Source organism: Microcaecilia unicolor, chromosome 3 (assembly GCF_901765095.1).
Source record: "Microcaecilia unicolor chromosome 3, aMicUni1.1, whole genome shotgun sequence".
NCBI classification, from domain to species: Eukaryota; Metazoa; Chordata; class Amphibia; order Gymnophiona; family Siphonopidae; genus Microcaecilia; species Microcaecilia unicolor.
The window spans coordinates 479,286,796-479,305,379 of record NC_044033.1 but is presented as its reverse complement, the minus strand read 5'-3'; the positions used below and the strand labels follow the sequence as shown (position 1 = coordinate 479,305,379).

The window sequence follows — 18,584 nt, the reverse complement described above, 5'->3', positions numbered from 1 at the left end:
GGAAGACGCAACCGACCTGCCCTGCACCTTACCCCGAAAACACGCCAAAGCAGCCAGCTGCACCTTCAAAGATGACAATGAAAGGCCCTTCTCAAAACCATCCTGTAAGAAATCTAAAATGCACGACACAGAAGCTGTTGAAGGGACACACGCCCAGTCCCCACACCAATCTTCAAATACGCGCCACACACGCACATAGGCCAAAGACGTTGAACGTTTGCGACACTTTAGCATCATCTGAATCACCTGAGGGGAAAACCCTTTCCTTCTCAACCATTCCCTCTCAAGGGCAACACCGTAAGAGAGAACCGAGCCGGATTCGGCATGACAACTGGACCCTGAAACAACAGCACCGAGCCCCCCAGCCACAGAGGCTCGCCTTCTAACAAGCGCATCTGATTCCCAAACCACGGCTAACGTGGCCAATTCGGAGCCACCAACACCGGACCCGCATGACATTCTACCCTCTGTAGGACTCGACCTATCAAGGGCCACGGGGGAAACACGTACAGCAACACCCGCTGAGGCCACGGAAGGACCAACGCATCGATCCCTTCCGCTCATGGATCCCGACGCCGACTGAAATACCGAGGAACCTGAGCATTCTGTGCAGACACCATGAGATCCACTACTGGCATTCCCCACTTTAGAACTATCTAGTCGAACACCGACCAGTGCAGAGACCATTCTCCAGGGTCCAACATGTGTCTGCTTAGAAAATCCGCGTTCACGTTGTCCACCCTGGCCACGTGCGCCACCAAAATCTGCACTAGATGCCTTTCCGCCCAACTCATGAGCAGAGCCGTCTCGATTGCCAACCGCGGACTCTCTGTACCGCCCTGTCGGTTGACATACGCTACTGCTGTCGCGTTGTCGGACATGACTCTTACCGCCATTCCGACCACACTTGAGCTAACCGCCAACAGAGCTAGCCGAATTGCCCTCATCTCCAACCGGTTGATAGACCACTGAGCTTCCTCCATCGACCACCGCCCCTGCGCAGACCGACCGAGACACTGAGCTCCCCAGCCCAGCAGACTGGCATCCGTTACCAGAATCACCCACTGAGGAGGTTCCAACGGCATGCCCTTTTTCAGATGGGCCGAGCACAGCCACCACTGGAGACTGCGCCGAGGAGCCCCCCTCCATGGCAACCGCAACTCCAAACTGTGTACCTGAGGAGACCACCGGGACAACAGAGCCACCTGAAGCTGACTAATATGCGCCCTGGCCCATGGTACTACCTCTATTGTTGCTGCCATGAGGCCCAGAACCCAAAGGTACATTCGAACCAGACTATGAACGGACATTAACAGCCAGACCTGCTGCTGAAGAGAGGCGATCCGAGAATCCGGCAGAAAAACACAACCCACTGCTGTGTCGAACCGCACTCCCAAGTACTCCAGACTCTGTGATGGGATCAACTGACTTTTGACTACATTCACTACCCATCCGAGAGATTCCAGAAACGCGACCACCTGAGCCGTCGCTGCCATACTGAGCCCGAGACTTCGCCCGGATCAACCAATCGTCCAGATACGGATGCACCAGAATTCCCTGCCTCCGCAAAGCCGCTGCTACCACCACCATTATCTAGGAGAAGGTGCGTGGAGCCGTTGCCAGACCAAAAGGCAGAGCACAGAACTGAAAGTGCCTCCCTAAAACAGCAAAATGAAGGAAACGCCGATGGGCCTCTCGAATCGGCACGTGCAGATACGCTTCCATGAGATCCAGTGACGTGAGAAATTCTCCCTGACGAACAGCCACTATGACTGAGCGCAGAGTCTCCATGCGGAAGGATGGCACCTTGAGCGCCCCATTGACCCTCTTGAGATCTAAAATGGGTCTGGGTCCTCCTTCTTCGGCACCACAAAGTAAATGGAATAACAACCCATTCCCTGCTCGTGCCGAGGAACAGGTACCACAGCTCCCAACTGGTTTAAGCGACCCAGAGTCTCTTGAATAGCCTTTAACTTGACTCGAGAGTGACAAGGAGAGGGAAGAAACAGATCCGGCAGCGGGTGCTCGAACTTGAGCGCATAACTGTCGCGAACGACCTCCAGCACCCACTGATCTGAAGTAATTTGGGTTCACCTCTGATAAAACAGACAAAGTCGCGCCCCGACCTTCACCAGAGGCTGGATCCGCACACCTTCATAAGGAGGACTTCTTACCATTTCCGGCACCTCCGGAGGAGTCCCGACCTCCTCGACGACCCCCACGAAAGGACTGCGTCCGCTGGAAAAACCGGCTTTTAGAAGGAGATACAAATGTGCCCGGCCTGTACCGCCTCGCGTCCTTAAACCGACCTCTAGCCGAACCACCCCGACTAGCCGCCTTAGGTTGTAACTCCGGCAACCTTGAGACCTTGGTATCCCCAAGACCACTCATCAGTTTATCCAAGTCCTCTCCAAACAACATAGAACCTTTGAAAGGTAGAGAACACAACTTTGCTTTAAAGGCCGCATCTGCCACCCAGCCCCTAAGCCAAAGAGCCCTGCGAGCCGTCACCGCCAGAGCCATATTCTTAGCCGAAGCCCTTAGCAAATCATAAAGGGTGTCCGCCAAAAACGAAGACCCCATCTCCAATTTGGCCAGGTCCTGAACCAAAGCAGTCCTATCTAACGCAGGCTCATCCAAGAGCTTCTCCGCCCAACGGAAACAAGCGCTGGCTACCAAGCCCCCACACACCGAGGCTTGCAAGGTCAAAGCCGACAAATCAAAGCTGCGCTTCAGAAAGGACTCTAGCTTCCTATCCTAAGGATCCCGTAAGGCTGTACTGCCATTCACCGGAATGGCCTTAGCCTTAGTAACCACCGCATCCACAGTAGGTGGTTTCAGCAGGGCCAAATCTTCCGGAGGCAAGGGATACAGCCGTGCCATAGCCCTAGACACCTAACAAGCAGCCTCCGGCACAGACCATTCCTGAAAAACCATGTCTCTAATGTCCGAATTCATGGGAAAGGAACGGGAGGCTCTCTGAATCCCCTTAACCAAGGGACCTACCTGGGGTCCCTCCGCAGAGGGAGTGGCTGCCGGAGCAAACTTCAAAGTAGAGATCACCTGATCAATGAGCTCTAACAACTCCTCGTTATGAAAAATGCGAACCACTGAAGAATCTTCCTCAGGCCTTAGCCCATCCTGATCCTCAGACTCATCTAACAGATCCTCCTCTCCTGGGTCACTCCAAACCTCCGACCCAGGCAGAGAAAGTATCTCCATAGGCTCCGAAATATCCACCTGTGGGCGCTTAACTCCCACTGAGCTAGCAGCCTCCGGGGAACAAACAGCCTGAGAGGGGCCAGCTCTCCAGGCATTATACAGAGACCAAACAAACTCAAGGGGGAAACCAGACCCCCCCCCCCCGACGCTGCTGAAGCCCCAACAACACTTCCCGCTGTTTCCGCGACGGACCCCCCTCGCTCCCAAGGCGGCAGGTCCATCGCGTGATCCGCGGCTAAACTAGGCGCGCTTCCCGCCACACACGGGTCCCCCTGGTGCCGGTACGGAATGCGCGGCCAAAAGGGCCACGCTTCCCGCCAAAACCGGCTCCGTCGAGGCCAACCCAGGAGGCGCAGCCAAGATGGCTGCATTTCCCACAAAACCCGGCCCCGCCATTGCCGGCCTGGAATGTGCGGTCAAATCGCCGCCTAACACCTCCGCCGACTCAGGGGAAGCACGGGGGGCAAGAGCGCTGACAACGTAGGATCCCCACAAAATTTACATTGGCCACCTTTCACTTCAACGCCGCGCTTCGTGCAAAACCGACACCTCACCGGTTTAGACATAATGGCCGCGAACACAATAAAAAGAAACAGTTGCTTTGTGCTTTGACAGACTAATAGGCAAAACCGCCTAAGGCAAGAATGCCCTTGAAGACATTTTATCTCTGGACTGCCACAAGAACGGCCAAAATAGCCGCCTTTTAAAAGGTTTATTTATTTTTAAACCTCGATGCTGATGCCTAAACGCCTCCGAGGTCAAGCAGTCCTCCAGAGGAAGAGCACAGGGGGAGGGACCCGGCCACCCGGGTGTGACACCCCACAGGGAATAAGAAGCCCCCTAGGACTTACACCCTGTAATAGAGATCCAAGTGTGGGTTCTCTAACATTTACAACCCAATCTAGAAACCCCAAACGGGCCTACCAGACTGAGTACACTGCACAGGCTGCACACATCTACCCTCTGCTGAGACTGAGAAAATACTGGTTAGTAGAAGGTCTGTACAGGCTACTTGTATAAGACGTTTTAGTGCTCTCAGTCTCCCTCTGCTGGTAGGAGTGCATAACCCAAGCGTCTTGAACGGTCTGGAGGATTGCTGAGGAAATACACATTGTTTTTTTTAAAACAAGACGAAGAACGCGACAGAAGACTTTCCAGACACATCCGAAAGGAAGAACGCAGCGAAAAAGGCGCGGGGGTCTCCTTGAGGCGCAGAACGTCTGTAAACAGCCGTACTGAGCCACGGAAAAAAGAAGACTGGTGAACACGCTCGTGTTCGGGCGGGAAGACGATCGCGCATGCGCACACGAGGGCTAGCAAACGTTGCTAGTGAAGATCTTCGATCGGAGGGGCTGCCGTGGACGTCACCCCACTTGTGAGAATAAGCAGCCTGCTTGTCCTCGGAGAATTAGTGCTATATATTCCAACTCTCCCATCTTATTTTTAAGGTTTCTAGCATTTGTATATAGACACTTCAAACTGTGTTTTTTCCTTGCATCTACATACTGCTTAGAAGTTGACGGGAATAATGTGAATCTTTTACCCTGCTCTCTCCTTAAACACTCCTGGCTTTCTTTCACTGTTGTTGAAACCTGTTGGAATTCTCTATATGTCCTATTTCAATAACATCCTTCAAGGATACTCCACACCGCATCATGCACTCCTGGACAACTGTTGTTTTTTTCCCCAGTTTTAATTTAAAAGCTGCTCTATCTTCTTTTTAAAAGTTAGCTCCATCCTGGTTAAGGTGGAGTCCGTCCTTTCAGAACAGGCTTCCCCTTTCCCAGAATGTTGATCCGTTCCCAACAAATCTAAATCCCTCATCCCTGTACCATCATCTCAGCTATGAATTGAGACTTCGGAGCTCTGCCTACCTCTTGGGTCCTGTGCATGGAATGGGGAATATTTCTGAAAACACTACCAAGGAGGATCTCCATTACAGGAAATGATTTTGCTATTGCAAACACAATGAGGAATTACAAACTTTGTATCAGGAATAGGATAATGATTTAGTTGAAATCTCTCAGAAGAGCCTTTCTGGCTTCATACTGGTAACACTGATATAAATGGGGACAATCTTGGGTAAGATATTGTTTATACAAGTAGCAAGATTCCTTGAATCATCAAAAATGGTTATGTTTTTAGGTCATGAAGGTTCCTTAGTTCTATCTGAACCTTTTCTCCAGTTTTGCTATTTGCCTTCTGTTTTTTTCTTTTTAATCTTCCTCAAACAACTATTAGGTCAGTATTAATAATGGAAGATTTGGACTGAGAGATGGTGATTTACTAGCAACTTATGCTGAACCTCACTTCTTTTGACTACATTAAAAGAAAATCTTTACCACCGAGTCTTTCCTTTTTCAGAACTCTTTTTTCATACATCAGAGAATTAAAAGAAAACTGGTTCTGCTTCTGCAGGTAATTTTGGAGGAGGCCATGGTATCAAAATTATACTGATGAATTTAACCGATTCATCCAGAACTGAAATTTGTGAATATCTACATATTTCATATATTTATATGTACATAGAGACCACTAAGGTTCTATGAAGTTTAGAGGGTGGAGACCTCTAGTGGTTCTACTGTGACCTTTTTATGGCATCTAGTCTTTCTAGAAAGGGAGGGCTCCTCTTACCAGTGAGGTGATGGTAGGAGGCAGCATCAATTTGAAGGAAAACTGAATATATATAGAAGCCCCAAAAATGTTTTGTTTTTAGCTGGATAAGCCACTGCATCACTCAATTATGAGTGTTTTTGGCTGGCAGAACTAATGAACCATAAGGCAGAAACAACTTTGACTTGTTATACTAATTACTCTCATTAAGGAGTCTGGAGAAAGAAGAGTAAGACTGGATGGGGAGGAAAGCGTGCAGAATCTTTAGACAGAACAAATCCTAGACAGATATTCAAAGTTAGAAAACACTATACAATGTGGTTATTAGATATAAAACTTAAACTTATACATACATGAGCTTCTTTCCAACAAATATAATGATTTTGTCTTGAGGCTTCAAACTATGGATGAAATGCTTTGTATAAGCTCGTTTTTCTTCTTCGGGAAGAATTACTATCTTTTGCTGAACAGTATTTACTGCCTACAAAATCAAGAAAGTCATTTTATATTTTCCATACTTTACACAACCTATAAATTCCAGCTTGAGAACCACTTTGTTGTCATTGAGTTCTAAAAACGATGATTTAATTTAATACATTTATATTCAGCTCAACCCTTCAGTTCAGAGCAGATTACAAGATATAAACATGGCAAGTAATATAACAATCCAAAATTTCCAGCTCAAAAAAGATTTTTGGAGTCCAGTAAAACTGGCTATATGATTATTTTAGGGGATGGTCCTTGAAAAAGTTTGGATAGCGAAACATGCATGTCGAATGCTAGTCCCCAACCGGCATCATTTAAACTTTCATCATCTATAGGTAAGTAAAAACAGTTGATTTGATAAATACACTATGATTAAAAAGGAAATTGAGTTAAACATAGATTTAAAATATCTACTGTGTTGCCCAACAGTAGGTTGGTGCTGTAAATCTCACTAACAAAACGCTTTGATATCAGTGAATTCTACCACTGAGGAAATGAGTATAACAACATTGAGTGGGGTAGTTTTGCTGTTACTAATAACAGTCAGATATAATATTAAAAAGTTTCCAAGCTACAAAAAAAAATATTAAAAAAAGAATAAATGACGACAGCAACACTAGATATTTCCAGTCAGATATTTTCCTGAACCAACAAGTCTTCAGATTATGACGGAATGACATATTTCTTAATATTCCTAATAAAATTGGGAAGATGATTCCATAATTCAGCCCCCTTACCACCTGAATGTTGTTCTGTGGTCCACAACCTGCAGCAGACCTTAGTACATTTCACCAATATAATATATACTGAGAAGAGGCACCTAGGAGGAATATATGTTACGTATTCTTATAGGTAACGTGGAACAAAGCCATACAAAATTTTACAAACAAAAATTAAGATCTTGAATTCAGTTCTGGCTTGTAATGATAACCAATGCAATCGGATCAAATATGGAGTCACATGTTCAAATCTCTTATCACCCAAGTTTAGCTGCAGCATTTTGAATTGCATGCAGCCTACATAATTGTTTTTGAGGGAGACCCATATAGACCACATTACAATAATCTAATGTTAAAAGGACCAAAGACTGAATAATGCATTGAAATCGATCTAACTCTAAATAATGCTTCAGTCTCATTAGTAATTGTAACTAAAGAAAAACATTTCAGAATCACTTGATATGTAACTCCATGGAGAAACAAGAGTATAAGATAATACCTAACAATATTAGACTTTAGAAACACTTCCACTCCAGCCAATTTGGGGTATATTTGAGGCATCAGCTCTTGCTATTTCCCAACCCAAAAAATATTGGTCTTATCAGGGTTAATTTTAAGGTGGTTTAGAGACATCCAGGTATATGTAATATCAAAACCAGTACTCATTAAGGAATACATTGTAACCAAAAACCAAAATGAACATGCACAGGTAATAAAAGAACAATATCGCTAGCATAGGAATAATATTGTATACCTGTACTTGGAGTTAAAATATGGAACTCTCTACCTATTGCCATCAGAACAGAAAACAGATACCTTACCTTCAGGTAGGGGCTAAAAACCTCTCTCTTCCCAAAGACAGCTTCATAATAATCCATTGACTTCTACCTCCTAGTATCATCCATTATCTTTTTCTATAATGTTTTTAGCCATGCATTACACCAATGGTCTCATACCTCACACTAACATTATCGGCTTTTGTCTCACCTAGAATGTAAGCCGCACTGAAAACTAAAAGGGATATTACCAGTGTACAATAATTAATTTGATACCAAGAAACCAAAAATCTTTTCCCAATCCAATAAGATAAACATTGAATAAGATGGGGGATAGAGGAGATCCCAGGGGAACGTCTTGGTTCGGGTTCCATTCCATTAAACGTTCATCTTGCCAATTAACCTGAACCACTCAGATGATGTAAGTTTACAACATAGGAAATGAACATGGCATTAAAATATCTTGAATGTTAGCACAGAACCCACAAAAGACATATGAAAAAACACTCTTCTTGCTTCTCCATGTTATCCTAACCAGCACGGGCTTCACTCACCTTAATTCAAGACGTTAAAAAAGTGGATGAAAAATATTTGCCAGGTTTGGCAAATAAAAAGGTATAAGAAAATTTTCATAGGATGTTTGTATCTTGCAATTGCTGCACTGCTGGAATTATATGGGATTTTAGAATGGTGAGCAGATCTGCCTTATTTCAATCTCTTCACCCATCATTACCTTTCACATATACACTCCCTCTGCTGATTGATGTTTGTACATGTGTTGAAGGATGCGATACAAATTTTATTGGTGAGGACAAATTTCATAATCCTAAAATTATACAGAAGTATCTACATGAAAGATAAAACAAAGCTACAAAGAACCAAATATAGGACTCTGGTAAAGACCACCCAAACCAAAGGTCCAACAAAGAATGAAGAGCTAATTTATGAAAACGTTCATGGGTGCTGCACTGGAACCTACACACACAAGCAGAAATGGAACTCACTCACACGGAATGTGGGGATGAAGCCCGAAAACAACCCAGAAAGGTGATGCTCCAGTGGCAGTAAAACCCTGTTATGACCAAACTCGTCCCACAATAAGAGCTGTGCCCAGTCATCCTGTAAGGTGGACACATACATGCTCAGGAATAGCTTCAGGCTTTGGTTGGTTCACCCTGTTTGTCCATTTGTTCAAGGATGGTAGCCAGAGGAGAAATTTAACTTGACTCCTAAAACTCGATTAAGAGCTCACTAGAACTTATAAGTACTTAAGTATTGCCATATTGGGACAAATCGAAGGTCCATCAAGCCCTGCATCCTGTTTCTAACAGTGGCAAATCCAGGTCAAAAGTACCTGGAAGGATCCCCAAAAATACAATACATTTTATGCTGCATATCCTACATATAAGCAGTGAATTTTCCCCAAGTCCATTTTAATAACGGTCTATGGACTTTTCTTTTAGGAAGCCATCCAAACCTTTTTAAAACCCTGCTAAGCTAACTGTTTTTACTACCTTCTCTGGCAACGAATTCCAGGGTTTAATTACACATTGAGTGAAGAAAACTTTTTTCTCATTTGTTTTGAATTTACTACTTTGTAGCTTCATTGCATGTCCCCTAGTCCTAGTATTTTTGGAAAGAATAAACAAGCGATTCACATCTACCCGTTCCACTCCACTCATTATTTTATAGACCTTTATCATATCTCCCCTCAGCCGTCTTTTCTCCAAGCTGAACAGCCCTACCTGCTTCAGCCTTTCCTCATAGGGAAATCTTCCTATCCTCTTTATCATTTTCGTCACCCTTCTCTGTACCTTTTCTAATTCCACTATTTTTTTTTTTGAGATGCGGCGACCAGAATTACACAATATTCGAGGTGCAGTCGCACCATGGAGCGATACAAAGGCATTATAACGTCCTTACTTTTGTTTTCCATTCCTTTTCTAATAATACCTAGCATTCTATTTGCTTTCGTAGCCACCGCCACACACTGAGCAGAGGGTTTCAACGTTCATCAACGCCGCCACCGCCTTGATCCCTTTTTCCTGGTTGGCGAATCCTAACGTGGAACCTTGCATTACGTAGCTATAATTTGGGTTTCTCTTTCCCACATGCATCACTTTGCACTGGCTCACATTAAACGTCATCTGCCAGTTAGACGCCCAGTCTCCTAGTCTCGTAAGGTCCTCTTGTAAATTTTCACAATCTTCTCGCGATTTAACAACTTTGAATAACTTTGTGTCATCAGCAATTTTAATTACCTCACTAGTTACTCCCATCTCTAGATCATTTATAAATATATTAAAAAGCAGAGGTCCCAGCACAGACTCCTGGGGAACCCCACTATCTACCCTTCTCCATTGAGAATACTGACCATTTACCACTACTCTCTGTTTTCTGTCTTTTAACCAATTATTTAATCCACAATATGACACTACCTCCTATCCCATGACTTTCCAATTTCCTCTGGAGTCTTTCATGAGGTATTTTGTCAAACACCTTTTGAAAATCCAGATACATAATAGCGACCGGCTCACCTTTATACATGTGTTTTGTTCACCCCTTCAAAGAAATGTAATAGGTTGGTGAGGCAAGATTTCCCTTCACTAAATCAATGTTGGCTTTGTCTCATTAATCCATGCTACATAAGTACATAAGTATTGCCATACTGAGACAGACCAAAGGTCCATCAAGCCCAGCATCCTGTTTCCAACAGTGGCCAATCCAGGTCACAAATACCTGGCAAGATCCCAAAAAAGCACAAAACATTTTGTACTGCTTATCTCAGAAACAGTGGATTTTCCACAAGTCCAATTTAATAATGGTCTATGGACTTTTCCTTTAGGAAACCATCCAAACCTTTTTTTAAACTCTGCTAAACCAAATGCTTTTTAATATGCTCTGTAATTTTTTTCTTTATAATAGTCTCTACCATTTTGCCCGGCACCGGCATCAGGCTCACTGGTCTATAATTCTCCAGATTTCCTCTGAAAACCTTTTTTTAAAAATCGGTGTTACATTGGCCACCCTCCAATCTTCTGGGTACCATGCTCGATTTTAAACATAAGTTATATATTACTAATAGTTCCGCAAGTTCATTTTTCAATTCTACTACTACTACTACTTAGCATTTCTATAGCGCTGCCAGGGTTACGCAGCGCTGTACAAGTTTAGACAAGGGGAAGGACAGTCCCTGCTCAAGAGAGCTTACAATCTATCAGTACTCATGAATATGATCTGGTCCAGGAGATCTGCTACTTTTCAATTTGTCAAACTGTCCCATTACATCTTCCAGGTTTATAGAGATTTCATTCAGTTTCTCCAACTCATCAGCTTTGGCACCAGTTACCTCTTCCAAATCTTCCTCGGTAGGTTGGTGATGAAATCCATAGAGATTTATCCAAGGATTCTCAGGTATGGGTAGGGGACGAAGTAAGCCCTGTGGTCTTCGATAATCTGGTTTGTATTGAGTGCACTCAGGGCAGGCTGCAACAAATTCCTGGACATCCTTTACTAAGGATGGTCACCAGTAGGTCTGGGAGATGAAGTGTTTAGTGCCTGCCAGTTTGGATGCGTGGCCCCAATGGAGAATCATCTCCTGTAGACGGTGAGGTACAAGAGTCATGCCCAGGGATATGGTTGCAACAGCTGTGGGAAGAATATTAGCTGGGTCAATGTACGTCGAAAACGAACAGATTCTTCCTCAGGCTCCATGGATCTGGACAAAGCATCTGCCTTGAAAGTCTTGTCGGCAGGGCGATAAGTCAAGATGAAATTAAACCGAAAGAATAGAGACCAGTGCGTCTGCCAGGGACTGAGGCCTCCTGATGATACAGTAAATTCTTATGATGTAAGGACTTTAAAAGGCATCTGAGCCCCTCTAACAGATGTTACTATTCCTCTAGAGCCAGTTTAATTGCTAACAATTCCTGGTCCCCAATAGAGTAATTCCTTTCAGAAGGTGAATATTTCAGGGGGGGGGGGGGGGACGCACACAGTAGCAGCTTGCCCCTGGAGTGGGCATGAAAGAGGATTGTCCTTGTGCTCACCAAGGATGCATCTACTTCCACGAAAAATTTCTTGCAGGGTCAGGGTGCCGGAGGATGGGAGCAGAAGCTTGCTTGAGGCTGTTACATTGGGAACAGTGCTTAAAGTCACTGAGAACCTTCTGGGACACAGAAGGGATAACGGTCAACACAAAATCAAATGGCTCAATGGTGAGAGACAGAAAAGGCCACTCAGGGTCAATGAAACCCAACCAGAGTTCAGGTCTAAGGTGGCCTCTGGAGTCGAAAAAGAAAGAAAACAAACCCGGGCAAATAGGAACTAGGGACACTAGAAGGGCCAAAAAAAAAATTTTTTTTAATTAAAATAAATAAAGAAAAATTATAAAGAAAACTATCTGCAGGAAAGGCACAAAAAAAAAAAAGTAAAAGATTAATGTGCAGAGAAGAGATCACAAATACAACCTCTCTGTTCTGTGGAAAACTGAGTACTTCTGGTTTCATGATTTCAAGTTGGGAGGGAGGTACCATGCATGAAGAGTGGGATGCTGCCAAAGGTCTCTTAAAAAGACAGTGTGCTAGGCAGCATCTGCACTGGGATCCATCAGATGAAGTCACCCAGTTGTGAGAATGATATGGCCTGCTTGTCCTTGGTGATAAAAGACCACCACTGGAATCCGTTGATCCGAGGTGCTGACAGGCCCGGCCAGCTACTGTTCTGGATATGAGCATTAGCCAGTGATGAATTTGCAGCACACCAGAGCAGAGCATATTGGTTGGGAAAATGGGAAATATGAATAAAGATTAGATTAGATCACTGTCTTCCTGGTCCTCTTCAGGCTAGTATGCCACTCTATTTTAAGTCTGACCACACATTTGTTTTTTTTTTTTTATAAATTTTTTGCTAATATTGTAGCTATGACACTGTTGATTAACACAATTGGTCAAACACATTGTTAACTCACCGCCAAATCTAGAGTCCCAACATATACCATCATTGGATCTTTCAAATATGATTTTGCAAGTCTGCGAACACCATCTGGCCATGTAGCACTAAGGTGAAATGAAAAGGGAATGCAGTGAAGTAGAAATTCTTCAGATGTTTTATGATTAAAAAAAATAATGAAATTACAAACATATACTTAAAAAAGTATAAGCAGTGTTTGCATACTGTATTGTGTCTAATTCCTAACTAGATCTCCATAGAGAAATCAAATAAGAGGATTACCAAAGTGACTCAAAAGTGAAATCCGCTTAGGTGAGATTTAATAATAAAAAATATAGCATTTAGGAGGGAAAAAGATATTATTACAGAAACATGCAAAGGCAAAAACGTATAAGATGCCAGCACTGTTTAACAAATTCTAAAACAAAGGATCATAAAATAAGCCTGAAAGTTACCTGTCTAACAGATCAAACCACATCTGAGTAATAAGTAATTATTTTATTTATACCATGCCAAATCCAAATGTACCCCAGAAACGGACCAATTTTTGGGAAAATTATAAAAAGAGCACTGCAGGAATGAGTGGGGCTTTGCTGCCCTTAGTGAGAGCAGATGCCTTGGTAGCAATTGCCTTGCAGGTCCAAAGCAGTAGGTCACAGTTCGGCAGATGCTGAGATTGATGGGCCACATGGCCTCCACAGTGCATATCATTCCCATGGCACTTCTCCATTTGATAGAGGTCCAGTGGGCCATAGCTTCCCAGTAGTCTCAGGTGGCTGGAAGTCTAGCAGATGTCATCCAGATCCATTCAAGAGTTGGGTCACTCCCTTCTCTGGTGGACAATTCGGTCTCATTTGACTGTGGGGTTTCTATTCCAAATTTCATCTCTTCAGAAGGTGTTGACAACAGATGCATCCGACCAGGGATGGGGAGCTCATGTCGATGGGCTTCACACCCAAGGGATATGGTCTGCTCAGAACACAGATCTCTATATTAGCCTCCTCAAGCTGAGGGCTATGTGGAACACTCTAAAGGCTTTCAGAGATTGGCTATAGAACCAAATTATTCTTATCCAAATGGAAAGTTGCAATGTATTATGTAAACAAGCACTGGGGTGCAAGATCCTACCACTTTTGTCAGGAGGCAGTGGGCCCTCCTTCACTGGATGGTCCTGTGAACCACTTACCCAGCGGAAAAGGACAACAGCCTGGCAGACAGACTGAGCAGGGTAATACTCTCATTACCTCTCGCCTGGACTACTGCAACTTACTCCTCACCGGCCTCCCACTTAGCCATCTATCCCTCCTTCAGTCTGTTCAGAACTCTGCTGCACGTCTCATATTCCGCCAGAACAGATATACTCATATCACCCCTCTCCTCAGGTCACTTCACTGGCTTCCGATCAGATACTGAATTCAATTCAAGCTTCTCCTTCTTACCTACAAATGCACTCAGTCTGCTGCCCCTCACTATCTTTCTACCCTCATCTCCCCTTACGTTCCCGCCCGTAACCTCCGTTCACAGGATAAATCCCTCCTCTCAGTACCTTTCTCCACCACCGCCAACTCCAGGCTCCGCTCATTCTGCCTCGCCTCACCCTATGCTTGGAACAACCTTCCTGAACCCTTACGCCAAGCCCCCTCCCTGCCCGTCTTCAAGTCTTTGGTTAAAGCCCACCTCTTCAATGCTGCGTTCGGCACCTAACCCTTACCGTTCAGTGAATCCAGACTGCCCCAATTTGACTGCCCCTATCGGACCAACCGTTCACTTGTCTATTAGATTGTAAGCTCTTTGAGCAGGGACTGTCTCTCTTTGTTAAATTGTACAGCGCTGCGTAACCCTAGTAGCGCTCTAGAAATGTTAAGTAGTAGTAGTAGTAGTAATGCAGCCTCACGAGTGGTCTCTTAATATGGGTGTAGCCTGCAAGGTCTTCCGAGAGTGCAGCACCGCCCTCAGTAGATGTATTAGCCACACATCTTAACAACAAAGTCCTTCAGTTCTGTTCCAGGCTTGTGTCAGACTAGTGTCAGATGCCTTTCTCCTACACTGAGTGATAGGTCTTCTGTATACATATCCTCCAGTACATCTTATAGAGAAGACTTATTGATGAGGCAGATCTAGTTTCTTCCTCTTCTGGAATTGTCCTCTGAGGAAATGTGGCCGCTTATAAATTTGCTATAAATGTAGATGATGCTGCTTTTTTGAGGAAAACCTCAAAAATCATTCTATTTAGGGGATTCAAGTTCTATAATGAATATGGAAAAGACAGAAGCTTGGTAGGGAACCATCCCAAGGAAAGAAAAGGTAAAATTATGTATCATACCTGATAATTTTCTTTCCATTAATCATAGCTGATCAATCCATAGACTGGTGAGTTGTGTCCATCTACCAGCAGGTGGAGATAGAGAGCAATCCTTTTGCCTCCCTATATGTGGTCATGTGCTGCCGGAAACTCCTCAGTATGTCGATATCCAAGCTCCATCCGCAGGACTCAGCACTTAGAGAATTACACCCACAAAGGGACACTCTGCCCAGCTCACCACCGCCGAAACGGGGGAGGGGAATTAACCCAGCTCATCCCCACACAAGTGGGGGAGGGGAATCCGTCCAGCTCATCCCCGCGGAGCGGGGGAGGGACACCACCCAGCCGATGCGGGGGGATCTGGCTTATCCTGCAACTGCAACCGCGGGAGGAGCTGACTGACCCTAACACCGCCGAAGCGGGAGGGGTACAAAGCTGCCCTACTGCCGCACGAAGCGGGAGGGAGCGCCGGCAGAATTTAGGTCTCAATCCAGCCCCGTAAAACAGAGGGGAGAGGAATGCAGCAGCTCACTGTAACACAAAATCGTCTCAACTCCTGAAGAATCCAACTGCAAAAACTTGAACACGAAGTCCTCCTGAACAGGAACTGAAGACTAAACTTGAACCTGAAATGCAACCAGAATAAAAACAGTACAGATATCTGGGAGGGGCTATGGATTGATCAGCTATGATTAATGGAAGAAAATTATCAGGTATGATACATAATTTTACCTTCCATATCATCATGCTGATCAATCCATAGACTGGTGGGATGTACCGAAGCAGTACTCACCCAGGGCGGGACATAGAAATCCCTGACCGCAACACTGAAGCTCCAAACCGGGCCTCCGCCCGAGCAGCCACAGTCAAGCGGTAATGCCTGGAGAAGGTATGAGCCGATACCCAAGTTGCCGCCTTGCAAATCTCTTCCAAGGAGACGGACACGGCCTCTGCCATCGAGGCCGCCTGAGCTCTAGTGGAGTGAGCCTTCAGCCGGATAGGCGGCACCTTCCCCGCGGCCACATAAGCCGCTGCAATGGCTTCCTTGACCCATCTTGCCACTGTAGGCTTAGCAGCCTGCAGACCCTTACGAGGACCTGCAAACAGGACAAACAGATGATCCGACTTCCGGAAATCATTGGTCATTTCCAAGTATCTGATGATGAATCGTCTCACATCTAGATATTTGAGAGCAGAGTACTCCTCTGGGTAGTCCTCCCTACGAAAGGATGGGAGACAGAGCTGCTGATTCACATGGAAGCGAGAAACAATCTTGGGCAGGAAGGAAGGCACTGTGCGAATAGACACTCCTGCCTCAGTGAACTGCAGAAAGGGCTCTCGACATGATAGCGCCTGGAGCTCGGAAACTCTTCTGGCTGAAGTGATAGCCACCAAAAAGACTGCTTTCAACGTCAGGTCTTTCAGAGATGCCCTCGACAAGGGTTCAAAAGGCGGCTTCTGCAAGGCTCTTAGCACCAGATTGAGATTCCACGCAGGTACCACTGAGTGCAGAGGAGGACGCAGGTGATTAACTCCCTTGAGAAAGCGTACCACATCTGGCTGCGAAGCCAGGGAAGCACCCTTCAGGCGGCCCCTGAAGCAAGCCAGAGCCGCTACCTGGACTTTAAGGGAACTGAGCGACAGGCCTTTCTCCAGACCTTCTTGCAGGAACGCCAACACTGAAGAAATTGGAGCAGTGAAGGGAGAAAGTGAGCCTGCCTCATACCACGATGCAAAGGTACGCCAAACCCTGGCGTAAGCAGTAGAAGTAGAGCGCTTCCTCGCGCTCAGCATAGTGGCGATGACCTTGTCTGAGAAGCCCTTCTTCCTCAGACGCTGCCGCTCAATAGCCAGGCCATAAGACCAAAGGGGGAGGGATCCTCCATCACCACGGGACCCTGATGCAACAGGCCCTGCTCCGCTGGCAGCCGCAGAGGGCCGTCCACTGAGAGCCTGATCAAGTCCACATACCAGGGACGTCTGGGCCAGTCCGGACCCACCAGGATTACCCGGCCGGGATGCTTTGCCACCCGGTCTAGCACCCTGCCCAAAATGGGCCAGGGCGGGAACACAGAGAAGCTCCTGTGTCGGCCACTGTTGGAGGAGAGCATCTACTCCCAGAGATCGAGGGTCCCGTCCTCTGCTGAAAAAACGCGGCACTTCGTAATTGGCCGATGACGCCATCAGATCTAGGCTTGGCTGGCCCCAGCGCTTCGTGATGTCCAAGAACGCCTGAGCCGATAACTGCCACTCTCCGGGATCCAAGGTATGGCGACTGAGAAAGTCCGCCTTGACATTCATGACTCCGGCAATGTGGGCCGCCGACAGCTGTTCCAGGTTCGCTTCAGCCCACTGGCATAGATTCATGGCCTCCTTGGCTAGAGGGGCGCTCTTGGTACCTCCCTGGCGATTGACATAGGTCACAGCCGTGGCATTGTCCGACAGGACCCGCACTGGCTTGAACGCCAGTACCGGGAGAAACTCCAAAAGCGCCAACCGAATGGCTCTGAGTTCCAGGAGGTTGATAGACCACTTTGCCTCTGCAGGAGACCAGAGCCCCTGCGCTGTCCTTCCCAAGCAGTGGGCTCCCCAGCCTGTCAAAGAGGCGTCCGTCGTGACGACAACCCACTCCGGGGTCAAAAGAGGCATTCCTGTGGACAACTTGTCTGTCCTCAGCCACCAGCTCAGCGCCTTGCGCACTGCTAGGTCCAAGGGAAGGCGCACAGCGTAATCCTCCGACACTGGAGTCCAGCGCTGCAGCAGAGAGAGTTGTAGTTGTCTCATATGAGCCCTGGCCCAGGGCACTACTTCCATCGTGGCCGTCATAGAGCCCAACAGCTGCACATAGTCCCAAGCCCGAAGAGGAGAGGCTACTAGGAACTGGTCCACCTGAGCCTGAAGCTTGACAATCCGATTGTCCGGCAGGAACACTCTGCCCACTTGGGTGTTGAAACAAACTCCCAGATATTCCAGGGACTGAGTCGGGCGCAGCTGGCTTTTCTCCCAGTTGATGATCCACCCCAGGGAGCTCAAAAGAGCAATCACCCGGTCTACAGCTCTGCCGCACTCTGCATAAGAGGGGGCTCGGATCAACCAGTTGTCCAGATAAGGATGGACTTGTACTCCTTCCTTTCGTAGGAAGGCCGCGGTGACCACCATTACTTTGGAGAAGGTCCGCGGAGCAGTAGCCAACCCGAACGGGAGGGCTCTGAACTGGAAGTGTCGGCCCAGGACTGCAAAACGCAGAAAGCGTTGATGAGGAGGCCAGATGGGAATATGCAAGTAAGCTTCCTTGATGTCCAAGGATGCCAGGAACTCCCCTGCCTTCACTGCCGCTATCACAGAGCGGAGAGTCTCCATTCGGAAGTGCCAAACTTTCAAGGCCCGATTGACCCCTTTGAGGTCGAGGATAGGCCGTACAGAACCTCCTTTCTTTGGTACCACAAAGTAAATGGAGTAACGTCCCTTGCCAAGCTGATCTTCTGGCACCGGAACGACCGCACCCAGGCGGATCAG

General features: G+C 46.3%; 1 protein-coding gene across 1 annotated transcript in view; it reads right to left on the bottom strand.

Moving 5' to 3' along the window:
* Positions 1-18,584, bottom strand: part of DDX43 (DEAD-box helicase 43) — a 344,939-nt gene that overhangs the window by 111,490 nt on the left and 214,865 nt on the right. The window contains exons 11-12 of the mRNA XM_030199037.1: positions 12,786-12,873; positions 6,189-6,316 (exon numbers count right to left, since the gene is read on the bottom strand). Of these exons, the coding sequence (XP_030054897.1) occupies positions 6,189-6,316; positions 12,786-12,873 (216 nt within the window). The remainder of the gene's footprint in view (positions 1-6,188; positions 6,317-12,785; positions 12,874-18,584) is intronic.